The sequence below is a fragment of the Polypterus senegalus genome, chromosome 5 (assembly GCF_016835505.1).
Source record: "Polypterus senegalus isolate Bchr_013 chromosome 5, ASM1683550v1, whole genome shotgun sequence".
NCBI classification, from domain to species: Eukaryota; Metazoa; Chordata; class Cladistia; order Polypteriformes; family Polypteridae; genus Polypterus; species Polypterus senegalus.
The window spans coordinates 34,165,719-34,192,372 of record NC_053158.1 but is presented as its reverse complement, the minus strand read 5'-3'; the positions used below and the strand labels follow the sequence as shown (position 1 = coordinate 34,192,372).

Below are 26,654 nucleotides of genomic sequence, written 5' to 3'. Positions count from 1 at the left end.
GCAGAAGCAAAGAAAACCAACTGTTTATTCAAGCTTACATATACACTGTTAAGTATGCAGTGTCTGTACATTGTTTATGTTTTCATACAACTTGGAATACAAAGTAAACAGCTTAACAGCATCAATTTAACATGTGCTGTGCTCTGTACATGTCACACTTTCTACACACAGTTGGTGTTTTTAGATTTACACACTTTTGGAAGCATTTTTGAAACGATAAAGTTTTAGTGGTCAAAAACACTGTTTCAGTTTGGAGAGAAGGGTAAAACAAAAATAATTGACCTTTGTTAATGTATACAAGATTCCAAACAATTTTTATCTTATTTTAATAAAAAACAAAAAAGGTCTATTTCATGTCCGTGTAACTTAGCTTTCCTCTTTCAGGCAGTGAAAAGTGGAATCTCTCAATATTGCCATTGATTACCTTAGCTACTAACATACTTTAAACATACAATAAAATCTTATTACTGCCTACAGTTTCAAACTGTAAACAACATAAGATTACAGAAATAATTTAAGAGATTTTTTTTTCTCTAAGCTAAGTATATTTTAAGCCTTTTGGTTTTAGTCAAAGAATAACTCAGCCTACGGAAACTGGGCCTGGCAAGAACCGCAGTGGTACCACATGCAAATTATGGTGTTCTCCTTCAATATTGTATACAACTCCAATAGCAGTCCTTCTCCCACATTCTAATATCTAAATTTTAAACTTTGAAAAAATGACAACGAGATAGTAGCATATTGGGTGTATGGCAGCACCATCTAGACCAAAACCCAGCTTCTTTGTAGAGCATGCATGCCTCCTTTATGTTTGTGTTTGCTTCATCCAAGAATTTCAGTACTCTCAAGAATTCCATTATCTTTCTCAGTTCACATGCATGCTGTCAAATTAATTGGTTCAGCAAAATTTCACAGTTAAGTGTATGTGTCCTGGGTGCCTAGGCAATCCATTCACAGTGAACTGACATCTATGGTCTATTATCAGTCCTTGTAGTGAACAGGATAAAAAAAACTTACAATTATGAAATTCTAAGGCTCCATACTGTAATGCATATTAGTAGAATACATTCTGAAAGTATGTTGCATTCTCTTGGTATAGTTATACATTCATATTAAGTACAACAAAACAAAATCATGGTGTATAAAAATCTTTGTGCGAGTGTGTGCGTCTCTCAGTTTGCCCTAAAACTGACTGGCTCCCAATCCAGGGCTATTTACTGCCTTGCACCTGAAACTCTGGCCCCTATGACAGTGAACTGGATTAAGCTGGTTCAGTAATGGATGGATGGAATAACTTTCACACAATGTTCCTAATTTGCCTCTTATTTGTCATGTCTTACCCCTTTTTCTGATAGAGTAGGCTGTGATGAATAAAACACCTGTAACAGATGCAGTTGCTTAGGACCAACTCTCATAATAACAAAGATGTGAGTTATTATACTAATTATTACATGATTTTAAAATGAATAAAAAATAAGTTGAAATAGGTGGTCCATAACACACCCAATGTCAGCAGCTAAGTCTGTAGATAAGAAAAAGGAAAAGAGATAGATGCAAGGGATACACACTAAAATGGTCACTACATGAGTAGTGCAAAATAAAATTAATTTACCAGCATCAGACTAATGGCGAGATTAATAGCAATATGTTAAGCCACTATACATATGCATTAATTATGCGCCAGGAGAACAAGACACATGATTGATTTATTGAACCCTTTCTTGGTTAAAATGTCAAGCGTGTTGGCACTGTTTACTGTGAATGGCCGTTACAACAAAATAGCAATATGCAGCATATGGTCTTCTTCTGTAAAAATTAGTAAATAAACAAATAAACAATACAACACAGTACAAACCTGAAATTATTTCCTTTTTTTTTGGCCTTACACTTTTTTAGCCAACTTTACACTGCGTATCTTACTGCCACAGCCAGTCTGAATTCTGGACAAGCTCAAGAGTAGAGTTTTTATGGAAGCATGGAGGTGCTTAGGAGAGATGGCAGTGGAGTTTTTAAGCAGATTGTTTAATGGAATCTTGGAAAGTGAGAGGATGCCTGAGGAGTGGAGAAGAAGTGTACTACTCGATATTTAAGAATAATGGGGATGTGCAGGACTGCAGTAACTACAGGGAAAAATAAATTGATGAGCCACAGCATGAAGTTATGGGAAAGAGTAGTAGAAGTTAGGTTAAGAAGTGAGGTGATGATTAGTGAGCAACGGTGTGGTTTCATGCCAAGAAAGAGCCCCACAGACGTAAAGTTTGCTCTGAGGATGTTGATGGAGAAGTTTAGAGAAGGCCAGAAGGAGTTGCATTGTGTCTTTGTGGACCTGGAGAAAGCATATGACAGGGTGCCTTGAGAGGAGCTGTGGTATTGTATGAGGAAGTCGGGGGTGGCAGAGAAGTACATAAGAGTTGTACAGGATATGTACGAGGGAAGTGTAACCGTGGTGAGGTCTGCAGTAGGAGTGACAGATGCATTCATGTTGGAGGGGGGATTACATCAGGGATCAGCTCTGAGCCCTTTCTTATTTGCAATGGTGATGGACAGGTTGACAGACGAGATTAGACAGGAGTTCCTGTGGACTATGATGTTTGCTGATGACATTGTGATCTCTAGCAATAGTAGGGAGCAGGTTGAGGAGACCCTGGAGAGGTAGAGCCATGCTCTAGAGAGGAGAGGAATGAAGGTCAGTAGGAACAAGACAGAATACATGTGTGTAAATGAGAGGGAGGTCAGTGGAATGGTGAGGATGCGGGGAGTAGAGTTGGCGAAGGTGGATGAGTTTAAATACTTGGGATCAACAGTACAGAGTAATGGGAATTGTGGAAGAGAGGTGAAGAAGAGAGTGCAGGCAGGGTGGAATGGGTGGAGAAGAGTGTCAGGAGTAATTTGTGATAGACGGGTATCAGCAAGAGTGAAAGGGAATGTCTACAGGACGGTAGTGAGACCAGCTATATTATATGGGTTGGAGATGGTGGCATTGACCAGAAAGCAGGATAAACAGCTGGAGGCAGCAGAGTTAAAGATGCTAAGATTCGCACTGGGTGTGACGAGCTCAAGTTGGACGGTTGGGAGACAAAGTCAGAGAGGCGAGATTATGTTGGTTTGGACATGTGGTAGAGGAGAGATGCTGGGTATATTGGAAGAAGGATGCTAAGGATAGAGCTGCCAGGGAAGAGGAAAAGAGGAAGGCCTTAATGAAGGTTTATGGATGTGGTGGGAGAGGACATGCAAGTTATGTGTGTAACAGAACAAGATGCAGAGGCCAGAAAGATATGGAGGAAAATGATCCGCTGTGGCAACCCCAATGGGAGCAGCCGAAAGAAGAAGTATATATAAGTCCCATACAAATAAATATCTGAAAACCTTCTGCATATGATAACAGCACAGTTAATCACAATACAGTGACACATGTCTAGTGTCAGCAGACACAAAGGCAACATGCCAGACTGATCAGCAAAAAAAAAAAAAAAAGACTAAAAACTCAGCAAATTATCTGGGAGGTTCATATTCTGCAAATCCTGAAAATGCCTTTTGGGCCAAAGGTTAATATGCCTCTTTAAACTCTTTGCTGAGTATAAACTGACCACACCCTAGAAATAAAAATGTTGTTAAAAAACAGTTTAGGAGATGTTGGCATTTACACTTAGAAATATAAGAACAGCCAGTAATACTATTTTGGCTCGCGTGCCATTTAAACAAGTCAATCCTCATTACAAAATATGTGGTTTATAAGGGAGTGCAGCTGAAAGAACGTTAAGCTTAAAGGAACTGATTATCTGATTAGTAACTTTCAGCAGGCATACTTTATGGAAGAAAGCACTAGAAAGGGGTCAAGCCTTCTGAGACCCTGAAAGAAGTTTAACTGCAGTCTTGGACACCACAAGGTCCAACCAGAAACCAGGAGAGTAAACATGGCCTTTAAAAGTGCGCACAGTTGTGTCACAGAGTCTTTAGGACAAAGAATCACTTCCATGCCATGAGAAGGATAAATCTAGGAAACTAGAACTTTTTGCTCTTTCCTCAACCTGTTGTGGCTGACTGGAGTTTCATACCGAGAGAGGGAGAGAAATTTCTTATTATGTAAACCCTGGGTCATGTCATACAACTTCTAGTCAGAAGGGACGTCAAATATAATGACTGAAGTTGTTAATCCCGTCGTTGGAGTATGTCAGATTACACAGTGATTAGCTAGTGACTCTGTGGCAAGCATCCAGCCCAGTTTCACATTAAACATGACATATCAGGCAAAACGGCCTCTTTTCTGTTTGTGAGGTTGAAAACACCTGCATTTCTTATTCCTCGTAGCTGCACTATATGCACTGTACTACCAGGTGATTGCTCATTTGTTGTTGGGTCTCAGGAAGAAGCACAGCCTGCCCCTATCAATTTCAGTTAAAATCAGTTTGATTTCATAAAGTTGAGTAGAAGATTAGTTGGATTGAGTTGCTTGGGGTGACTGGCTACATGACAGGCAGTCACGGTAGTATGCCACAACTGCTTCCGACTCATTAAGATTACATAAATGAACTCTGCAACTGAAAATCACTGGAAACGTGATATAATGTGACAGGACCTTGGGTCCTCCTCAAAAAAAACACCTCAGATTCTGTGTTCTATGTTACTTGTACTGCGGTGGGCTGGTGCCCTGCCCAGGGTTTATTTCCTGCCTTGTGCCCTGTGTTGGCTGGGATTGGCTCCAGCAGACCCAACCCCCACTTGACCCTGTAGTTAGGATATAGCGGATTGGATAATGGATGATGGATGTTACTTGTATATGGTTTTATGAATATAAGCTGTCCTTTGATAATTTTTAAATTATTAATAAACTATATTATTTTCTTACTTAGATTAAGTGCTCTCTGATTATCCTTCTCCCACTTATACCACGACCAAAAAGGCCAATATGTCTAACAAAAAAGAAACACCAACACATGAATACCGGTATTTTCTGTACCATTCTAAGCTAGATCCAGAGTTCCCTAATATTTATGGAGGAGCGTGTCCATTTTACCTTTTCAAATCCCAGTTGGCATCACTATCTTATCTCTAGGACTCTGAAATGATAACCTCCTCAAGTAAAAAGAGAACCTTCATTAAACAGAATTCATTAAGTTGCCAGACTTCAAAGCTTTTGTTTTAAAAATAACCCACTTCTGGAAAAGGCTTATTTATTTAACAATATTTTAGTAAAAATACATACATTAGGGATTCCATTAGCATATGGCTGGATGACTTGACATGTGGAGACTTTTTCATGGACAATTTTGTCCAGGGTTGGTCACCATAGGCACTGATTATGTCAGAAACTTTGTTTTAATCTCTGTTCTGCAATTCTTTTCTTGGTCATCACTACAAACTAAAAAAAAACATTATTTTTGGGTAGAGTATTTCATTAACATTTTTCCAATCTGTTACACCCTTCTCCCTCTACTTTTTAGATTCTTTTTTTCCTGTATTGTCAGGAGTACTAATTTTATGACATTACTTACCAACAAGCAATGAAATGCATGAATTAAATAGCTTGGCCTTAGACAATTTTTTTTAGTAATTTGACATATCTTAAAATGTTTCAGTTACACCGTTTATTGACTGTATGGGAATGATGAACACCAGTGTCATTCAACTATATGTTTATATTTAGGTTTTATTTGTATGATCTTTAACTAATTAAGTTCAATACAAATGACATTGCTAACAAAATAAAGAAGGGTAAAAATTAAGTCAGTAAGAGGTCAATGTTTGGGAATACAGCCAAACACATCACATTCCACCCACCTTCAACATGTCACCAAACAAGCAGAACTTCCTTACATTGTTCAGAAGAACTCCAGAGTTTGCTTAATATATCACAATCCACCACATCCCTAAGACGCTTACAATACCATCACACTAAGTGCCCACTTACCACCCTTAGTTTACATTTTTTTAATGAAAACTCTTCCAGAAGGAATTACCTTCAAAGAAAATGGATACAACATAAGGCAATGCATAAGCTCCACCACAGCTCCAGTTTCCAGTTATCACATTGCTGTTCATGGAATTCACCTTCAGTCCTTATACTTTCATACCAACTCTCCATTACTCTCAGTAAACTTTTCAATTTGTCTTAATTTTTTAGTCGAAAATTCCTGGTGTAGAAGAGATCTCATTGCAGTCTTTCCCATTTCACTCTGGTCACCACAACCATGAAAATCAAATGATTTATTATACTAGATGTTCGGTGAAGCCCAACCCTCATCTGAAACTTTGCACTATACCATTTATCATTCCACCATGAACAGAATGAACCAACCACCCAAAATCATCTGTCAGGCACGGAATCAATGCAGTAACTACCAACCTCTTGCCATTTGGAAGTGACTTTCCTGGCACTTGTGACTGTCTTCTTCAAGCTGTTTGGTAACTTCTTCTATGCCAACACATTTTTAATGATGCATTTAATAATGTGAGCAGGATAAGGGAATCACAAAAAATCATGGTTAGAAGGCTAAAAGATAAAAAGCTAATCACTGAAAACACAGAAACCAGAAGCGAGAGAAAAAGGCAAAAATCCTGCTAAAAACTGATTCAGTAATAGAAAACCAGCAGTACAGTATGTCTAAATACTTCCACCATCTGAGCTCAACCATCTGTTGCTACCTGGTTATTTGTTATCTCCACATAGCTGATTACTAATGGATAGTCCTGTCTCTGAATTTCTGTACAAGCACAGACAGAGAACATGTGAGGCATATATAAAACGGCGCCATGATAAAGGAATTAGCCATGCACAGTAGCTGAAAGCTAAGCAAATATTACCAGCAAACAAACACAAACTGCTCTTTCAGTGAGTAAACCTTGCAATTTTAAAATCATATTAAGCCAATACAGCATTTTCTAAAATTCATGCATTACATACCCCTGGGGGTGGTGACCCTCTGTACAGGTGTTCACCTCCTCAGAGGACTAGAGCTTAAGGGGTCAAGAGTTCTAGGATCACCCGGAGAACCTCTGAGATCAGCTCTCTGCAGTGTTGTATCTGTGAGCTCTTCTAGTCCACTAAAATAAAGAATACAGGTGTGTGTCAGCTTCTCCAAATGCTATTTCAAGTTAAAACACTTGTGTTTATAAACACATCCATTGGCATCTAACATCTACCATACACTGCCAGCTCAACAGCAAAAAAAACACTAGCTTCCATATTTTGATCAAACAGTAGGCTACACAAACTGCTATAATTAATATGCAAGATCCTAATATACTGGGTGAAATTTTTACCACAAACCTAGTTAGTGTGTTTCATTTTTGAAAGTGTCCTCAACAGTGATAATGAGGTTTTCTAGACAACAGACTGTAATGAGCTGATGATCCAAAATCCAGGGTTGGCTTCCAACTTTTGCCAACACTAACAAGTTTGTGACAATTATAAAATCGGCAAAAGGGATAGAAAATAGGTGGATGAACCTGGAAGGGAAAATAACATTCCCATGATCTGGATAACTTTCAGTTTTCTATAATTTCAGTAACAAGACACAGTTTCTGAACATACAGCAGATTCAGAAAGTATTCAGTCCACTTCACTTTCTGCACACTTTATTGTGTTTTAAATTTCATTTTAAATGGATACATTTTTGCCAATCTATCTGCACTTAATAACTCATATTTACAATATGAAAAAATGTTTTTTAAAAGGTCTCAAATTTAATAAAAATCAAAAACTGAAATCTCTCATTCGCATAAGTATTCAGACCTTTAAGTCAGTACTTTGTAGAAGCCCCACTGACAGATATGACAGTTTCATGTGTTCGATTTATTTCTAAAGGCTTTAAACACCTGGATTTGGGAACTTTATTCCATTCATCATGGCAGTTACTTTCGATAGAATGGGAAGCACCTGTAACTGCCACCTTCACGTCCCTTCACAGATGTCAAATGGGGTTTAAGTCTGGGCCACACAAGGACACTCAGAGATTTGTCCTGCAGCCACTCCAGCATTGTCTTCGCTGTATGGTTTGGGTCATTGTCATGCTGAAAGGTGAACCATTGCCTCAGGCTGACGTTGCATGCACTCTGACATAGGTTTTCAAGGACCTCTCCTCTGCATTTGGCTACATTCATTCTTTACTCAATTCTGACCAGCTTCCCTGTTCTTGCTGCTGAGAAGCACCTCCACAGTCTGATGCTGCCACCATCACTCTTTACCATGAGATTGGTATTAAGTAGGTGATGAGCAGTGCCTACTGCCAGACATCGTGCTTGAAGTTCTGCCTAAACAGTTCAGTTTTTGTTCTCAGACTAGAGGATCTTTTTTTTCTCATGGTCTCAGGGTTCCTTTAAACTGTTACAAGCCTCTGACTCATGAGTGACTTCCATCTAGCCACTCTGAAATAAATATCTGAATGATGAAGTGTTGCTGAGATGGCCATCCTTCGGACAGGTTCTTCCATCAAAGCACAGGAATTCTGATGCACTGTTAGTGTGATTGTATGGTTCTTGGTCTCCTCACTGACTAAGGCCCTTCTTACTTGGTTACTCAGTTTAAACATAAATCCAATTAATTCAATTTGCCACAAAAATTAACGTGAACAGGATGCAGTTGGCCACAATCCATAGTGCCAGAGCAGAGGATCTGAATACTTATATGAATGAAAGATTTTAGTTTTTGATTGTTAGTAAATGTAAAAATAATTTCTGAAAATTTGCTCTTACTTTGTCATTATTGGTCATTAAATGTATATTGATGAGCAAAATGTTAAATTTATCCATATAAATGTACACTGTAAAGTGTACAGAAAGTGAAGGGGTCTGAATACTTTCTGAATCCACTGTATTTCTTTCTCTTATAAGAAAAGTGGTAGAGTTGATCCTGACAGTAAAGAGCCAACCCCATGCAGGCTTCACTGATGCAGCACACTTATACCAAGTCAGCTCAAATACAGTGGTGTGAAAAACTATTTGCCCCCTTCCTAATTTCTTATTCTTTTGCATGTTTGTCACACAAAATGTTTCTGATCATCAAACACATTTAACCATTAGTCAGATATAACACAAGTAAACACAAAATGCAGTTTTTAAATGATGGTTTTTATTGTTTAGCGAGAAAAAAAATCCAAACCTACATGGCCCTGTGTGAAAAAGTAATTGCCCCCTTGTTAAAAAATAACCTAACTGTGGTGTATCATACCTGAGTTCAATTTCCGTAGCCACCCCCAGGCCTGATTACTGCCACACCTGTTTCAATCAAGAAATCACTTAAATAGGAGCTGCCTGACACAGAGAAGTAGACCAAAAGCACCTCAAAAGCTAGACATCATGCCAAGATCCAAAGAAATTCAGGAACAAATGAGAACAGAAGTAATTGAGATCTATCAGTCTGGTAAAGGTTATAAAGCCATTTCTAAAGCTTTGGGACTCCAGCGAACCACAGTGAGAGCCATTATCCACAAATGGCAAAAACATGGAACAGTGGTGAACCTTCCCAGGAGTGGCCGGCCAACCAACCAAAATTACCCCAAGAGCGCAGAGACGACTCATCTGAGAGGTCACAAAAGACCCCAGGACAACTTCTAAAGAACTGCAGGCCTCAATTGCCTCAATTAAGGTCAGTGTTCACGACTCCAACATAAGAAAGAGACTGGGCAAAAACTGCCTGCATGGCAGATTTCCAAGACGCAAACCACTGTTAAGCAAAAAGAACATTAGGGCTCGTCTCAATTTTGCTAAGAAACATCTCAATGATTGCCAAGACTTTTGGGAAAATAACTTGTGGACTGATGAGACAAAAGTTGAACTTTTTGGAAGGCAAATGTCCCATTACATCTGGTGTAAAAGGAACACAGCATTTCAGAAAAAGAACATCATACCAACAGTAAAATATGGTGGTGGTAGTGTGATGGTCTGGGGTTGTTTTGCTGCTTCAGGACCTGGAAGGCTTGCTGTGATAGATGGAACCATGAATTCTACTGTCTACCAAAAATCCTGAAGGAGAATGTCCGGCCATCTGTTCGTCAACTCAAGCTGAAGCGATCTTGGGTGCTGCAACAGGACAATGACCCAAAACACACCAACAAATCCACCTCTGAATGGCTGAAGAAAAACAAAATGAAGACTTTGGAGTGGCCTAGTCAAAGTCCTGACCTGAATCCAATTGAGATGCTATGGCATGACCTTAAAAAGGAGGTTCATCCTAGAAAACCCTCAAATAAAGCTGAATTACAACAATTCTGCAAAGATAAGTGGGCCAAAATTCCTCCAGAGCACTGTAAAAGACTCATTGCAAGTTATCGCAAACGCTTGATTGCAGTTATTGCTGCTAAGGGTGGCCCAACCAGTTATTAGGTTCAGGGGGCAATTACTTTTTCACACAGGGCCATGTAGGTTTGGATTTTTTTTTCTCCCTAAATAATAAAAACCATCATTTAAAAACTGCATTTTGTGTTTACGTGTGTTATATTTGACTAATGGTTAAATGTGTTTGATGATCAGAAACATTTTGTGTGACAAACATGCAAAAGAATAAGAAATCAGGAAGGGGGCAAATAGTTTTTCACACCACTGTATGTAAGCCTTTAGGATGACAAAGGGGAGAATGTACAAACTGAAAATAGAAAATGACTAGGCTGGACCTCGACCCGTTTGGTGGCAGCATGAAACATTTAGCTACCATGAAAATACACAACATACAGAAAACCAAACATGCTGTATAGCAACCAAATGGATGGTCAGAGTTAGAGTTATGCAACTCCACTTTCAAAACAAATTTCTATAATTTCTTTACTTTTACAAGTTATCAAGAAACCTACATAACTATTAAAAAATCTACACCTTTCTAAGAAACCTTTATATTGAACCCTTTGTACACAACTCTGAAAGCTTTCTCCAGTTTGTTTTTGAACATTTTTACAGCAAGCTTACCTTGCAGACATCTGATGAAAGCGGTATGTTTCCTGTAAGTCCAGGGGTGTATGGCGTAAATCAAGACAGCTCTAGAAAGGAAAAAAAATCATTAAGGAAATATCTAAACAACTAACATAAGTAACATAATCAACTTTTCATAACCTTTTTAATTTTATGCATTCAGTATCACTAATGATTTTTACCCCTAGCCTTAACATATATTTGACTCAGTACCAACATTTAAAGTATATTTCTGTTTGTAATTTGTAAGTCAAGTTGCATACAAATATCGTAAATTTAAACAAATCCAAAGGTTACCACTTATTTCAACTGTACAAAGAATAATGTGTGGTAATTAAAAGAAAATGAATAACAGCAATTACAGAAGAATTCTAAGCACCACTAAAAGTTAAAATGAATAAATAGCAAAATAATTTTAATCATTTTGAGTGAGTAGATAGTTAGTGGGCAGGACATTGTTACCTATCAATATTACTATAACCAGTAGGTGGACAAAAAGCAGACTGGGTCATCTTATTTGGCTGACTGTACTGAACCACATCTTTGTGTAGGTGTAATTGGTCTAATATATCCGTGACCCTCTGTTCGGATTCAGCGGGTTAGAAAATGGAAGGATGGATATCCGATTAAAATGCACTGAGGTCCTCACAAGCCATTGTTCATCCCAAAGCATCATTTAGTATATGAACTAATTTTTTTTATAAGAAAGTCCCTGTAATGTTTAACGATCTTCTCCATGGAGTTTCACTTGTGGAGATCATTTACACAATCTTAGTGAGTTGAGAGCAGCCACAGCATGCGCCTATGAATCCAGTTATGTAGTCAGACTTGCCCAACGACTCAGTCCAACCAGTTTGCGACTCTGATTTTGTCTTAAGTTGTATTGACAGGATCGTGTGTTTGCGAGATCTGATCACCTGGAAATACAATACATGTAATGCAGCTATGAGGAATACAGAACATGGGTGTTTTGGATATAGCCAGAAGGGAGGCTTATCTGTCTGATGTCTTGTGTTTTAAATACCATAACAAAATTGAAAAAAGAAAAAAAAGGACAGAGATTGCGGGTGAACTTACATGTCCATGAAAAGTGAAAAATGAATAGAACCAACCCTGCCAACAGCATTACTGGCTGTCCTAAAAGTTGCTGGAAAATCGTCTATTTTATCATCTATTGTAATCTGACATCCTCAAGTGAAGAGATCAGCAACTGCAATCATCAAGTTTGATACCCCCTCCAACTAGTGTGATATGGCCTTAAGCTATGAAAGTTGTGATATTCTGTTGTCAGCAAGAATAAACTTGTATTAAAAGAAGGAAACACTATGAATTAAAAAAAAATGTAGATTTGAGAAAACCAAATTACAGACAGAGAATTTATCCAGTTTTGTCTGTCTAGATTTATTATGACTACACATGAAGTGCACAGAGACTTTTTTGTTTTATATATTACAATCGGTTGCCTTGTGATATTTATCCAAATTTAAACCAGTGATCCTAAAGTGGAGCTGCATAAGTGACTATGTGTATGGAAGTCAGTGAGGTCTCATAAAATCGAAACCAGATAACTACAAAAATGGATGGATGAATGAAGTTTTCATTATTAAAAGCATTATAAACTAGTAATCAGTTTCATACTTGCAATCATATGGTATCTGTATTCTCTGGCTGAGGTATTAAAAAAGAAAGGAATGAAACAATTTAATGTGAAAAAACTTATGAACATTATTATCATTTTTCATAAACCTATCAACAGGCACGTGTATTTGTCCCTGACTGACAGATACTAGACATGCATTTCAGAGCACAATGTCTACGTGCAGTGCCAGCAAAAATACAATGAGGGTCCGTCGTCATTGACTTGTACCAAATTACTGAAAAATACTTTTGTGAAGTTAAGTGTTTATCTTTAGTCTGCTCCTCTCCTTGCACTCTTACCACAATGTATTTAAAGGTCCTAGCAATGGTGCCCTGAATTCCCCTTGCAAGCCTCGTAAATACAATCAGATTAGAAAACAACATGCAGGTCCAGTCGTCAAAGATCCAGAGAAAGATGAATAGAGAGGCTCAAAATCTCGAAATAGATCACACATTTAAAGTGACATAAACAATGACCAAGGAACACCTTTCAAAATGGTTGAATGGCATATGCATACTTCATATTCATGTACTGAGAATAGGTTCAAGCGAGGCTGCGTTTACAAGACTGGGCTATTAGGCTGGGATTGCTTACATAGTATGTTACAGATGGAGTGTGAATGATATTGTGAGACTGAAAGCTATAAGTTATATGAGTATTAATTCTGTACTTCAACTAGACAATTCATTATAACGCACAGATTTTGAAATGCTTTATCAATGCATTGATTGTAAGGTAATTAAAAACTGTCAAGATTCATGTTGCACACGGGCAATAGGCTACTTTGAATGAAAGGACATATAACATCTGACATCGATTTACTGCTGGATAGTCAATCTTTACTATAATGGTGGGTATGCCTTGTGCTTGGTACCCAGCAATGTGTCAGAATGAAAGAACAGACAGAAAATGAATAATAAGTGTGCACATTGCTTCACATCATCGGCTATAAAATCCACAAATTATTGTAAACAACCTGTAATACTCCCCTTCTGTGTGATATAAAATATACAGACACAAAACTGTAGCCAAAACAGTTCACTTGATAATGTATCAATAAGAATAACCATAATTTATTTCAAAAAGGTAAAACTTCATATATGCTATATTCATTACACGTAAAGCCAAATATGTTAAGCTTTTTTTTGTTTTAATGTTGATGATTATGAAAATCAGAAATCCAGTACCTTAAATTGTTAGAATATCTCATTTCAAGTTTGAGTAAATTGCTGTTCAAACAGTAAAAATACAGTGCAATTCTCGGTCTAGGTCAGTACACACAACCACAATCATGGGGAAGACTGCTAACTTGACAATTGTCCAGAAGATGATCATCTACACCGTCCAAACAAGTGTAAGCCAAAGAAGATCACTGCTGAGAAGGCTGGCTGTTTGCAGAGCGCTGTTTTGAAGCATATAAATGGAAAATTGATTGGACGGGAAAAATGTGATAGGAAAAGGTGCAAAAGCAACAGGGACAATGGCAACCTTGAGAGGACTGTCAAGAAAAGTAGATTCAAGAACTTGGGAGTGGACTTATGCTGGTGACAGTGCATCAAGAGCTACCACGCACAGACATCTTCAGGAAAGGTGCTCTAACTGTCACATTCCTAATATGAAGCACTACTGAGCCAGAGACAACATCAGAAGCATCTTACCTGGGATAAGGAAAAAAAGAACTGGACTGTTGCTTGGTGGTGCAAAGTTCTCTCTTTAGTTGAAAGCACATTTTGCATTTCATTTGGAAATCAAGTTCCTAAAGTTTGGATGAAGAGTGGAGAAACACAGAATCCAAGGTGTTTGAAATCCACTGAAGTTCAAGGTGTCTGAAGTTTCTGTAGTGATTGGTGATTTGGTGAGCCATGTCATCTGCTGGTGATGCTCCACTGTGTTTTATCAAGTCCAAAGTCAACACAGCTGTCTACCAGGAGATTTTACAGCACTTCACGCTTCCATCTGCTGACATGCTATATGGAAATGCCGGTTTCTTTTCCCAGCAGGACTTATAACCTACCCACAGAGCCAAAACTACTACCAAACAGTTTGCTCACAATGGTATTACTTTATTAGCCAGCCAACTCGTCTGACCTAGACCCCATATAGAATCTCTAGGGTACTGAAGGTGAGACAAACCCAACCCAAAAATACAGATGAGCTGAAGACCACTATCAAATCAACCTGGGCTTCAATAACACCTCAGCAATGCCACAAGCTAATTGCCTCTATGCAATGCCACATTGATGTAGTAATTTGTGGTAAAGAAGCCCCAACCAAGTATTGATTGTAGAAATGAACACACTATTTAGAAGTTGAACATTTCTGTATTATGAATCCTTTTTTGATTGATCGTTGGTAATCTTTATATATAATAAGCTACCGTGGCTGTTTGTTTGTCTGTCCAGGATTTTAATCACCTGTAGCTATCAAACCATTTGACCTATTGACCTGAAATTTGGTACACATATACTATGTCACGTCTACTATGTGCTTTTGTGGGTGATGATTGACCTCCAAGGTTATTCCTGTTTTTATTTTTACTTTATTTTATTATAGAATCAACTCTTGACAGTGGCCAGCAGGGCAGCACACGCTGATCTCATCCTTACCACCTTCGCCATTACTTCTCCTACCTCTTCATATCTTAAATCATTCTTGAGGCACATTGAAGACTTAAGTGCCAGCTTGTGAAAAATTAAAGAAAACGTACTAATTGCAACACAAACACTGACTTAATAAGTTTTAACGTGAAAAGATGCAGACGAAAGAAGAGAAGAAGCGGGCCGCTAGGATGGAGAAAAGAAGAGATGCTCAGGAAGCAGCAAGCGCATCAACCCCTGAGCAAACAAATGCTAAACGTACAGAGAAAGAGTGAATACTAGGAATGCTCAAGTGTCAAGTGTATTCACTGCATGCGTCGTTACTGGCATTTTAATAATATGAGATTATTGGATTAGATTAACTGGATTTCTGATTTTCATGAGCTATCTACCATAATCATCATCAATAAAACAAAAAAATATTGAAATATTTCACCTTATGTGAGGGTTTATCTTTTTCAAATAAATTATTAAATTATGCATTCGGATGTATGTGTATATATATATATATATATATATATACTGTATATACAAAATACATTTTATATGCAGTGTGTGTATGTGTAAATGGCATTAATTGGATTGAAAACACAATAATTATACCAGGACAAAAGCTTCTTTATGTAGCCTTGTACCAAAAGATGGAAAAATAGCTACATAATTAGCAAACCCTGGAAGAATTCTGTCATATTATACTTCCTGACCATTCAGGCCCACAACCTATTCCTAATGTAAAATTTCCTAAACTAAGGTCTCTGCGACCCTTATAGGGGATTGCTTCAAAAGTTGAGTTCCTATTTTCCCAAAGGAGCAAAAGTGGCAAATAACTCCAAACCAAGTCCCACCCTCCTTAACCTCACCCTTAAATGTGCAAGATGGTCCCCGGTGACCTCTTGGCATCCCTTTCTGTGTTAGAATAGGGAAAAGTTGTTCTTGCATCAGCCAAGATGCTAGCACGATGGCAATGCTTACTTCACTTCATAGGCACCATTCTAAACAGGTCTATACCCACTAACTGTACCCACCTCCCTATACTGGCTTGCAAAGATGTTTTCCTGCAGTTATGTGGTACAGTTTCTCCACATGTGGGATTTTATACCACGCCTTGTGCCAAACTAGTGGTGTCCAGTTTTTACGAAGGAAGGCAACCTCTTGACTAACTTCAAAATAACACTAAACAACACTCATTTAAATGTACTGTAATTATCAAAAGACTGATGTAAACTCTTTTAACATTTAAACACTGAATAAATAACACATAGCTTCATAAAATAAACAAGTATTTGTTTTAATGACCATTTTATGAAGAGTGAAATGGTAAAACCGGGTTTTGCAGAATATAGCAAAATATAAACATTGCCTATTTAGATATAAAATACACATATAAATCCATTTTTATATTTGTATTATAGAGGTCTGCGATTATATTATAGGTAGTGTGCATTTCTTTCTGTAGTAAAATAGGGCATGTTTCAAACCCTAGCAAATATACTGAGTTTTAAAACACCAGCTTCATATTTTGTAAATTTACAAAGTGAATCACGATCTTTCCAATGGTTTAATTTGTTTAATGGCTGACTTTGTCACACATGGCCAATATACATTGGAAATATATTTTTGACATAACATGAGTAATACCTACAAAACTTTGAAAGATCTGATGTGGTTTCATGTAAAGAAAGGGGTGGACAAATCGGTAGTTCAGGAAAAAGGGCCCTTTGCTTTTTAATACCTGGGCAACCAAAGTAAAGACCCGTAAAAATCAGCAGAGTACCAGATGTGTCAGTTCTTTGATAACTGCAATATTTTCATAATCAAAAAACAATTTGATACAAACAAAAGAGGAAATTCATGTACAGTATGATCTTAACTGGCGTCACTTTTAAAGGCAGCTGCTTATAGCCCACCAAACGGCTGTAGCTCCGGTCTAAAGCCTGGTGTATTAAGGACGAGTGGATCAATACTAGAGTATCAAAGTTGTTCACTGATGCAGCAGGTAACTCTTGAACTGACAGGGCTTTCTACATGGAGAGAATGACCTAAAATATCCACAAGCTTGTTGATCACATGTGATTGCCTGAATGTTCCAATGATGCTTCAATCACAAGTGTTTGGGCTTAGGAAATGAGATATTTACCTTCGGAAATCAGAGGGCTACACTCCATTACAAACTTTTCTTACCTTATGCAGTCACAGAAAATGAATGAAATTAATCTGGTTTAAACACAAAAAAAGATGCTCACCATTAATTAAGTGATATGTACTTTGGGCTTATAAAAGATATAATAGAGGTTGTTGTAAAATTGCCTCCTACTATAAAGCCAAAAACTATAGAGTATGAAAAGGCTTTTTCAGGCTAAAACCTCATCTTTAATAACATGAGGACCCTCTTAAAGGGTTAAGCGTGAAAAATTCTAATGCAGCTGTATATACAGACCACTGGCTGCAGTCAAGTAAAGGTGTACAACACTATAAAGGACATATTACATCTCAGAATAACCCTGAAGATCAAACTGATGCTTTTGACAGAGACCCGCATTGGTGGGGACTAAATTACACCTGAAAACAAAATCTGAGAATATTAATGCAGTATTTCAGTTCATTTTTATTAAATACTAGCAAAATACCCGCGCTTCGCAGCGGAGAAGTAGTGTGTTAAAGAAGCAATGAAAAGAAAAGGAAACATTTTGAAAATAACGTAACCTGATTGTCAATGTAATTGTTTTGTCACTGTTGTGAGTGATGAGTGTTGTTGTCATATATATATATATATATATTTACACACACACACATAAACATATATATATATATATATATATATATATACATATATACACACACACATATATAAACATATATATACATATACATACATATCTACATATATACACACACAGCTATTTCATTATCAGTGCAATACGCTGTTTGTTAAAACGGTTGACTCCGCTCTTACGTGCAATAACAAATCAAATCATTCAGTTGTCTTTGCTCATATGTCATTTTAGAGCTGGACGCCTGGCATCTTTTTGGCCACAGGTTTGTTTCTGTTTGCTGTGAGGTTCTGTGTTGTGGAGATTCTCAGGATGGATTGCAGGTGCTCATCAGTGAGGCGACTCCTGTGTGCTGTTTTGTTAGTCTTTATCACTGAGAAGAGCTTCTCACACAGATATGTGCTACCAAACATGCACAAGGTTCGAGCCGCATGTAGACGGACTTTTTTTGTTCATCAAAGTCACCAAAGCGCCGTGCAAACTCAGTGCGCAGTGCGCTCAGTTTATCAGCAAAGTGCGTATTTGGGAACACCGTAGTGACGACTTGGTTTAACAGTACTTGGCAACAGGGAAAGTGGGGCAAGGTGAACTGGTGCATTTGTGTCTCCCATAAAAGCAGCTTCACTTGAAATCACTTTGTGATTGTGCACGGGTTAAAGCGTCCGCTGAAGTGTCAGATTCTTATTTAATTATGCTGTTTTCTGTATCTTCTGAATTGCATTCAGGTTACCCTGATGCAAGGCAGCTGAAGCGCTGCATTATGGGATCTGTAGTTTATTGTGTTACCAGCGCTTCATATACCCGGCTTTAATAACAATAATACAGTATATAAAATGATCTCGGGCGGATATAATTACGCCGGGCGGATGTGGCCCGCGGCCCTTGAGTTTGACACATATGGACTAAATAGAACTTGAAAAGATATGTTTTTTCAAATGTGATCGCGCAATTCAGATAGAGTTGGCGCACTACAGCCTGCATGCCTCAATAAGTCATCCTCCCTCGCTCTTACTTTTTTACCGTTCATCTAATGAATACACTGAGTATGGCTTTACCAAAACAATCATTGATGGCGAATAAAGTATCCATTATTCGAGTATGTAGATCGGGATATATATATATACATATATATATATATACCCGCGTATCGCAGCGGAGAAGTAGTGTGTTAAAAAGCTAGAAAAAGAAAAGGGAACATTTTAAAAATAACGTAACATGACTGTCAATATACAGTATTTGTTTTGTGAGTATTACTGAGTGTTGCTGTCATCAAGGATTTGATTATCATTATTTCTTTCAATCAGGTTCGTATTTGTAGGATGTGTTGTGTTCAAGTTACATTCCGTGTTTGTCAATCGTTGTAAAGATGACAGGTTTCATTCATCGATTCGTTTCTTACTGCATCAATAAACAGCTCGTCTTCTTCTTTATCTGAGACCTGACACACTGCATGCACGGGTTTTTTACACTGTCTTCCTTTAGCGGGACATTGACTTTTTCCACCGTGTGCTTTGTTTCCGCAGTAGCTGGATTTATGAATATGCTTATCAGACGCTTCATATTTTTGCTGCCTTTTCAATTGTGTAATTCGGTTTTGTTCAGCTCTTTGGAACTGTTGCCTTTTATCTGTGCACTGCGTCAGTTCACGTGAGCCACTCGGTGTACATGCATCGAAGGTTCCCAGCTGTGCTGGTGCCATCTCGTGCTATGTCCGTGGCTGTATTTAATGCTACCTTAGTCCTGGCACTTAAAACTTTCTCTCGCAGTTTCGCTGAGTTTGTGTCAAACACCACCCTGACCATCTCATCTTCCTCTCCATATGCACAGTCCTTCACCCGTGACTATTTACCTGTGGCAGTTTGCTATTGGATTGCCGCTGACGGACGGCCTTATATGGGCAGGCACTAAATTACAAACGCCAGCGGCAGCCTGTCTATGAACTTAATTTAAAGTGTAGGTTTACATCGTGCTTTGTTTCCGAAGTAGCAGAACTCATGAATATGGTTGTATATGTCACTCGCTTCGCTTCTTATTGTTTCGCTGCCTTCTCAATTATATAATGCATGTTTTCTTAAGCGCTTTTTTGAGCTCTTCCTGGTTTTCTATGTACTGCGTGATTACGTGGGAGGCGTGATGATGTCACACGAAACTCCGCCCCGGCGTTGAACCTCATCTCCATTACAGTAAATGGAGAAAAACTGCTTCCAGTTATGACCATTACGCGTAGAATTTCGATATAAAACCTGCCCAACTTTTGTAAGGAAGCTGTAAGGAATGAACCTGCCAAATTTCAGCCTTCCACCCACACGGGAAGTTGGAGAATTAGTGATGAGTCAGTGAGTGAGTGAGTGAGTGAGTGAGTGAGTGAGGGCTTTGCCTTTTATTAGTATATGTAGTAGTATGTAGTATGTATATATATATATATATATACACATATATATATATATATATATACATATATATATACATATACATATATATATATATATACATATATATATACATATATATATATACATATACATATATATATATATATATATATATACATATACATATATATATATATATACATATACATATATATATATATACATATACATATATATTGTCACACACGTGTGCATGGGAAGCAGCTGAAGGGCTTAGGAAATATTGTTTATACATCTGCCCAGGGGGGGTGCACTGACGCTCTTTCTGAGTTCTCTACAGGTCTTACCCGGGAAATCCCACCAGGAACCGCCATTTTCAGGAAGGACACATCACTTCCGGTTCCGGCCCCAAGAATGAGGTCACTTCCGGTTCCGGCCCCAAGGATGATGTCACTTCCAGTTCCGGCCCAGAGGACGACATCATTTCCGCCCTCTGCACTATAAAGCTCACTGCCTTGGCTTAGGCAGGCAGTTCTGTTTTGGACTCTGTGTTGTAAACTACTATTGCAATGCCTCAACGACTTTTGCAGCCGGGAAACCGTAATAAACGGGTGGCTGCCCCAAACCTTTCCGCGTCTCTGGTCTCCACTTATTACAATATATACATATACATATACATATACATATATATACATATACATATACATATATATACATATACATATATATATACATATACATATACATATACATATACATATACTATATACATATACACATATACATATACATACACATATACATATATATACATATATATATATATATATATATATATATATATATATTCGCCCAGGAGGACCGAAGGGGGCTTGTACCTCCTCCAGACTGCGAGGGGGCGTCCGCCCTGGTTATGTTGGTGGCCACGGGTAAAGGGCTTGGAAGCCCAGCCCTGTAGGGACCCGTGGCCACCGCCAGGCGGCGCCCTGGTGCCTGTAGAAGTCTGGAGCCCAGCACTTCCGCCACATCATGAAGTGCTGGGGGGAAGAAGACAGGGGACACTCGGAGGGCTTCCGGGTGCGCAGCCAGCATTTCTGCCACACTGGGGTGTGTCTTCGGAGGAATGCCGGGAAGAAGCTAGAGCCCATCCGGGTTCCTATTTAAGGGGCCGCCTCCGTCCAGTCGAGAGCGGAAGTCGGGTGGAAGTGGACAGAGCTGGAGAGAGGATTGGAGGAGGCCAGGAGAAAGGCACAAGGACTATGAGGCCTGGACATTTGGGGGAACGGTGCTGAAGGCACTGGGAAGTGCGCTGACTTTATTTGTGTAAATATTGTATAATAAACGTTTGTTGGGTGAACATAAGATGTCCGTCTGTCTGTGTCCGGGTTCAAGTCCACAATATAATATATAAGATATCACATTTAGGTCAAATTACTCAACCCTAGACAAAATCCAGGTGTTCACAATTCTCCAAGGTATCAATATAGCTGATTTGGCAATTTCTTTCTGTAAAACAGTAAATCATGCATCCAAGGTCACTGATGGAAATTAAGGGCAGATGCATTCAACATGGATGCCGGGAATTACTTCTTCACAAAAAAAATGTATTAATCTGGAACAAAACACCAAGTATTAAAGTAACATACCTGGCAGCTTTTAAAAAATATCTGGATATTGGCTCAGCTTTTCTACCTGTTAACAAAACAGGCCTGATAGTTCAAATAGCTTCTTTTAGTATGTACAATTTCTCATTTATTAACAGTAACTCAGTTCAAACAGACAAAAATATCATGAAGTCTTTAAATGAGAACTGGCAAATTGCTGCAATTAAGTCCTGACTTTCCACTAAATGCTCAGTGTCCATTATATGATGGTCTATTACACGTTCATCCAAGCTGGTTCATAGGACACAGCAAAATTTCACAAGGTATGTTGAATTTGACACATACATAGTTTTGTGTTAACACATAAATTAGGCTAACACATCATGAAAAAAAAATCAATCACTAAAAACCATCATAAAATAAATTATCAGTAGGGATCACATACATACGAAAGGTGACCATTACAGTTAAGTTATGCATTTATAGTAAAATCTTTATTAGAACATGGTGCTATACATCTTATAAAAAAAGGTTATTGCCTACTCATTTTCTACAGTCTATGAAGATTGGCATCACTACCATTTGATGCTCAGGCGCAAGTGACTATGCAACTCTGAAAGCTCATTAAAAGTTGGCACATAAGGCTTCTGAGATTTGTATTTGTTTAGATACAGTGAATTAAACTGGTTTTCAGACTCCTTTCAGTTTTTGATTTCTGATAAGCTTTTATGAAAATGCGTAGGGGTTTATTGAGTGTGAAATTATGGACAAAATGTCACATTTTACCATCTAAAATTACATCTACAGCACAATAAAGTGAGCAGAAAGTGAAAAGATTTGAATACTTTCTGATTCCACCATAAAAGTCTCTTACACATGGACATCTCATGAAGTTCCTGGAATTTACTTAATCCTACACATTACATCAACCTAGGAATTTCTTGGATTGATAGTGTTCAAAAATAACAGTCCTGGGTAGGCAGCGATTAGTCACATTACAGTGTTTGTTTATTTATTTATTAAATACTGTAAAAGAAAAAGGGGTATAGTGAGCAAAGGCTGAGAGGTGCATTTTTCTATTTATTTAATGAAATACTTGAATTAAAAACTTAAATATGATCCATGAACAATATTAGAGATGGGAAACTAAAAACCTCCACATACAAATAAGCAGCAGCAAGGATCTAAAACGTATGTTGATACATTTTAACCACTTCTAAAAATTAAACTAAGCTCAGTTTCCACACAGTGAGCATCACATACCATCTGTTTCAGGGCAGTCTAACTGTATAACTCCTTATGCTGCTGGGAAACATCAGTTATCAGATAACACTTGGGACAAATCTGTTGGTTAGAAGGCTTAACAGTTTTCTCCTTGGCTAAAGTGGCAAGAAGTGGTCTTTTTTTTAGAATTTGGACAATTTTCTGACACTTTCAAGCAGCTAACGTTAGAAAACAAAAACATAGTAAAGACCAAAATCTTCTAGGTTTTTATATATCATCATCAGTGTTTATGACTGGTTCACTTGCTTCTATAGCTTTTTTTTTGAATAGCTTGCATGTGTGAAAGGGTTTGAGACAGTAAGAGATACATCAAACAAGTCAGTGAAATTAATTTCCACAGAAAATCAAGCCACACAGTATGAACTCAATATGAATGCAGAAATTGGGACACAAAAAGTAAAATTCCATGAAGATAACAAGACACAAAAGTCAAATTAAGTGGGTGAGACTAGCTATACACTGAAGGCCTTTGAGGGGATGAAAAGGCAGGAGTTAAGGCATAAAACAATGAAGTATAGAGTGACCAAAATCCCAAAACAAAATGCAAGAATTCCAAGTCAAAATAAGAGCTTACTTCAAATATCAGGCTAGAATTATTTCCTAAATATTTCTTTATCCAACAAACGTTTACTGACCTTGTTGGATTTATCTCAATACTAAGATATAGGAAGCAATGGGCTGTCATCTTATATAGGAAATATCTGATAACGTGTCACCACATCTCATAGTGGTAGGGATCACGTGACTAGCAATGGGACCGTTGTCATAAACAAAAACAGCCAGAGCATTGTGAAAAATACACAAAATGGCAGCACTTGTGTTCAAAATAACAAATAAAATGGTGGCTATGCGATGCTATAAAAAATAATATTAATAAAATAATATTTGGAACTACTAAGGCATATATGTGTTCCAGACTTGAAAAAACCCAGAATTAAATACAGAAACAACAGGTCTAAAACCCTTTATTACATTAGGACAAAAAAAGTGCCAAATAGGATGAAATCTCCATTTTTAGTCTGGGTTCTGCTTTATTGTGAAAAAAAATTACAGCTTGAACAAGTTAATAGACTTTATTCTACCATGTGGCCTCTTTAATCTGAAAACAAATGTTGAGTCTAGAAGGCAAATGGCAGGTGGTATAGGTTTGAGAATTGCTTGTCTTTCTCTCACCAGCACATCATAGAATTACATCTGCTCAACACGATAATTAGAGTGCTTAGACATAAAGAAGAGATCTAAATCTTTATGAACTCAGTGGTATTATTCATATTCCTTCTGGATGATTGTGAATCACTATCTCACACTTACATTGGTTGCATGTGTACTTCTTTTTAGTTTTTATGTCTAAGAAGCTGTGTGGTCTGGCTTTAAAAATGTATTTTAGAGTCAGCACTTGAACTAAAGTGTTTTGTGGTCTTTGGGGTGTTAGTGCTAAAGTCATGTGACAACAGGCATTGTAGCAATGTTGACAAAAGGATTTTCCAAAATGCGCTTGCACAATACTAGATGTTTGGCTAAACCTTAACACACCAGTCAAATCATATTTGGAAAGAGTTGTGCAGGATAACCATTGGGCAAATGTCTAATAAAGTAGGATTAAAAACAAGTTAATCTGTTCCAATAACATTTAAAAAAAATCCTAAATTATGCTGCAATTGTAGAATTAGAGTGTCCTTGAAATAGAATTTAAGAAGTTCCTGCCTTGTGCCCTGTGTTCGCTGGGATTGGCTCCAGCAGACCCCCGTGACCCTGTGTTCGGATTCAGCGGGTTGGAAAATGGATGGATGGAAGTATTTTGGTTCTGTTTCACACAAGATATTGCAGAAATGTATTTGCTACGTTCCTTTTAGACTGCAAAACTGTTTTTTTTTTTTAACCCTACGTGTAAAAATATAATTGACAGAAGTCCTGTTTATTTTTTTATTTTTTAGCATCAGGCATATTATTTTTGGCTAGAGATGACAATCAAAATTAAATTATTTTCTGCTGAAATCTGGTGTTGACAGATGAGACCTCATGGCTGTGCTGGTAAGAATTTTTCCCTGCAATAGTAATCACAATGGTCAACAAGAATTACATAAAGGTAAGAAATGCTGCAAATTTAAATTACCACTACAGCTTCCACTTATTTGTTTAAATACAATGAACACACAAAGAATGGTAACTTACAGCTCTATGGTGCCGTTATTTCATGTGTGAACGATTATAAGTGAATTAAAAAATCTGGGCTTAAAACACCCTTTAGCTTCTCTTTTCCTTTACTTGAAAATTAGTGAAGACGTGCCAGGTACTATGCTGTGGATAACTCCTAAATTCAGCAAATTTCCAACAAGCTAAGGTCCAGCAGGGCAATATTTCAAGAATGAGACCAGGACTATGGTCTTCTTACCTTTGAATGGATGTAGCCGGAAACAATTAAACCAGTGCCACATTATGTGGCTTCTAGTTGCAGGGCATGTCAGATCTGAGTACAGCAACTGGAGTTGCTGACCTTGTCACAGGACTATTTTGATTTACACGACTGATAAATCGCTGGGAATGCCAAATTTAGAAACTGTGTGACAACTTTTTAGCATACTTAGATGCCCATCTGACAAAATTGTATGCTGGCTGACGAAGCTAGAGGTATACAAAAGGATAACATAATATGTATGGTGAGTTTAGCCACAATTTCATCCCTTTTTTCTTTTTTCCATTCTGCTGTGGTATGTAAAACAAGACAGATGAGACAGAAGTGGTTCTCTTCTGGCTGTGAGGTCCAAGAGCATGCCATACTCCTCATTGCTCCATTCTATGCATTATACTTCTGGATGAGCAATCATTGGTTGTCAGCTCTCATGCACACAGGGCTCACCCCTGTGACTAAAGACAAAATCCAACCTTTCTGATATTACAAGAAGTTTATCGTTATATGCACAATAAAATACACATGTTAAAACCATGTAATGAAATTCTTACTTAGCTTACTCACCTTCAAATGCAAAGACAGAAGAGAAAAAAAAAAGTATAAAAATAAATAGCAATTACAGTTATAAGATTACAAGATAAAGTGCACAGTGCCTGATGACATACCGCAGCTGTCAGTACAATTATGAGGCTATGAGTTATGGTTTGCATTGACTTTAACTTTTGGCATTGTTCAAGAGTCTAATTGCTTGTGGAAAAAAAACTGTGTGTCAGCCTTGAAGTGCGTGATTTCACACTCCTGTAGCGCCTCCCTGAGGGAAGCAGCGTGAAAAGCGTATGTTGAGGATGTGTGTTGTCCTTAAATTATGTTGTGCATCCTCCTGATGACCCTACTGGTGTAAATGTCCTATAGGGAGGGGACGATTGCTCCAGAAATGTGCTGTACAGTTTGAATTAAATGTTGAAGTGCCTTCTTTTCCTGCAAAGAGCAGTTACCGTGCCATACAATAATAGAGCACTCTATTATACCCCTGTAGAAATTGTTGAGAATTTTGGTTGGCATACCAAATTTCTTTAAC

The 26,654-nt window shown here is 37.8% G+C and overlaps 1 protein-coding gene across 2 annotated transcripts in view; it reads right to left on the bottom strand.

Moving 5' to 3' along the window:
* The window catches only part of dtna (dystrobrevin, alpha), a 480,591-nt gene that overhangs the window by 295,388 nt on the left and 158,549 nt on the right, over positions 1 to 26,654 (bottom strand). Inside the window, exons 2-3 of one of the 2 annotated variants that reach the window (XM_039754468.1) lie at positions 10,897 to 10,967; positions 6,902 to 7,041 (exon numbers count right to left, since the gene is read on the bottom strand). Coding sequence is in view for 1 of the 2 variants with exons in the window: in XM_039754466.1 (XP_039610400.1) it covers positions 10,897 to 10,907 (11 nt within the window). In the remaining variant the exon portion in view is untranslated. The remainder of the gene's footprint in view (positions 1 to 6,901; positions 7,042 to 10,896; positions 10,968 to 26,654) is intronic. The other variant, XM_039754466.1, reaches the window with a different exon arrangement.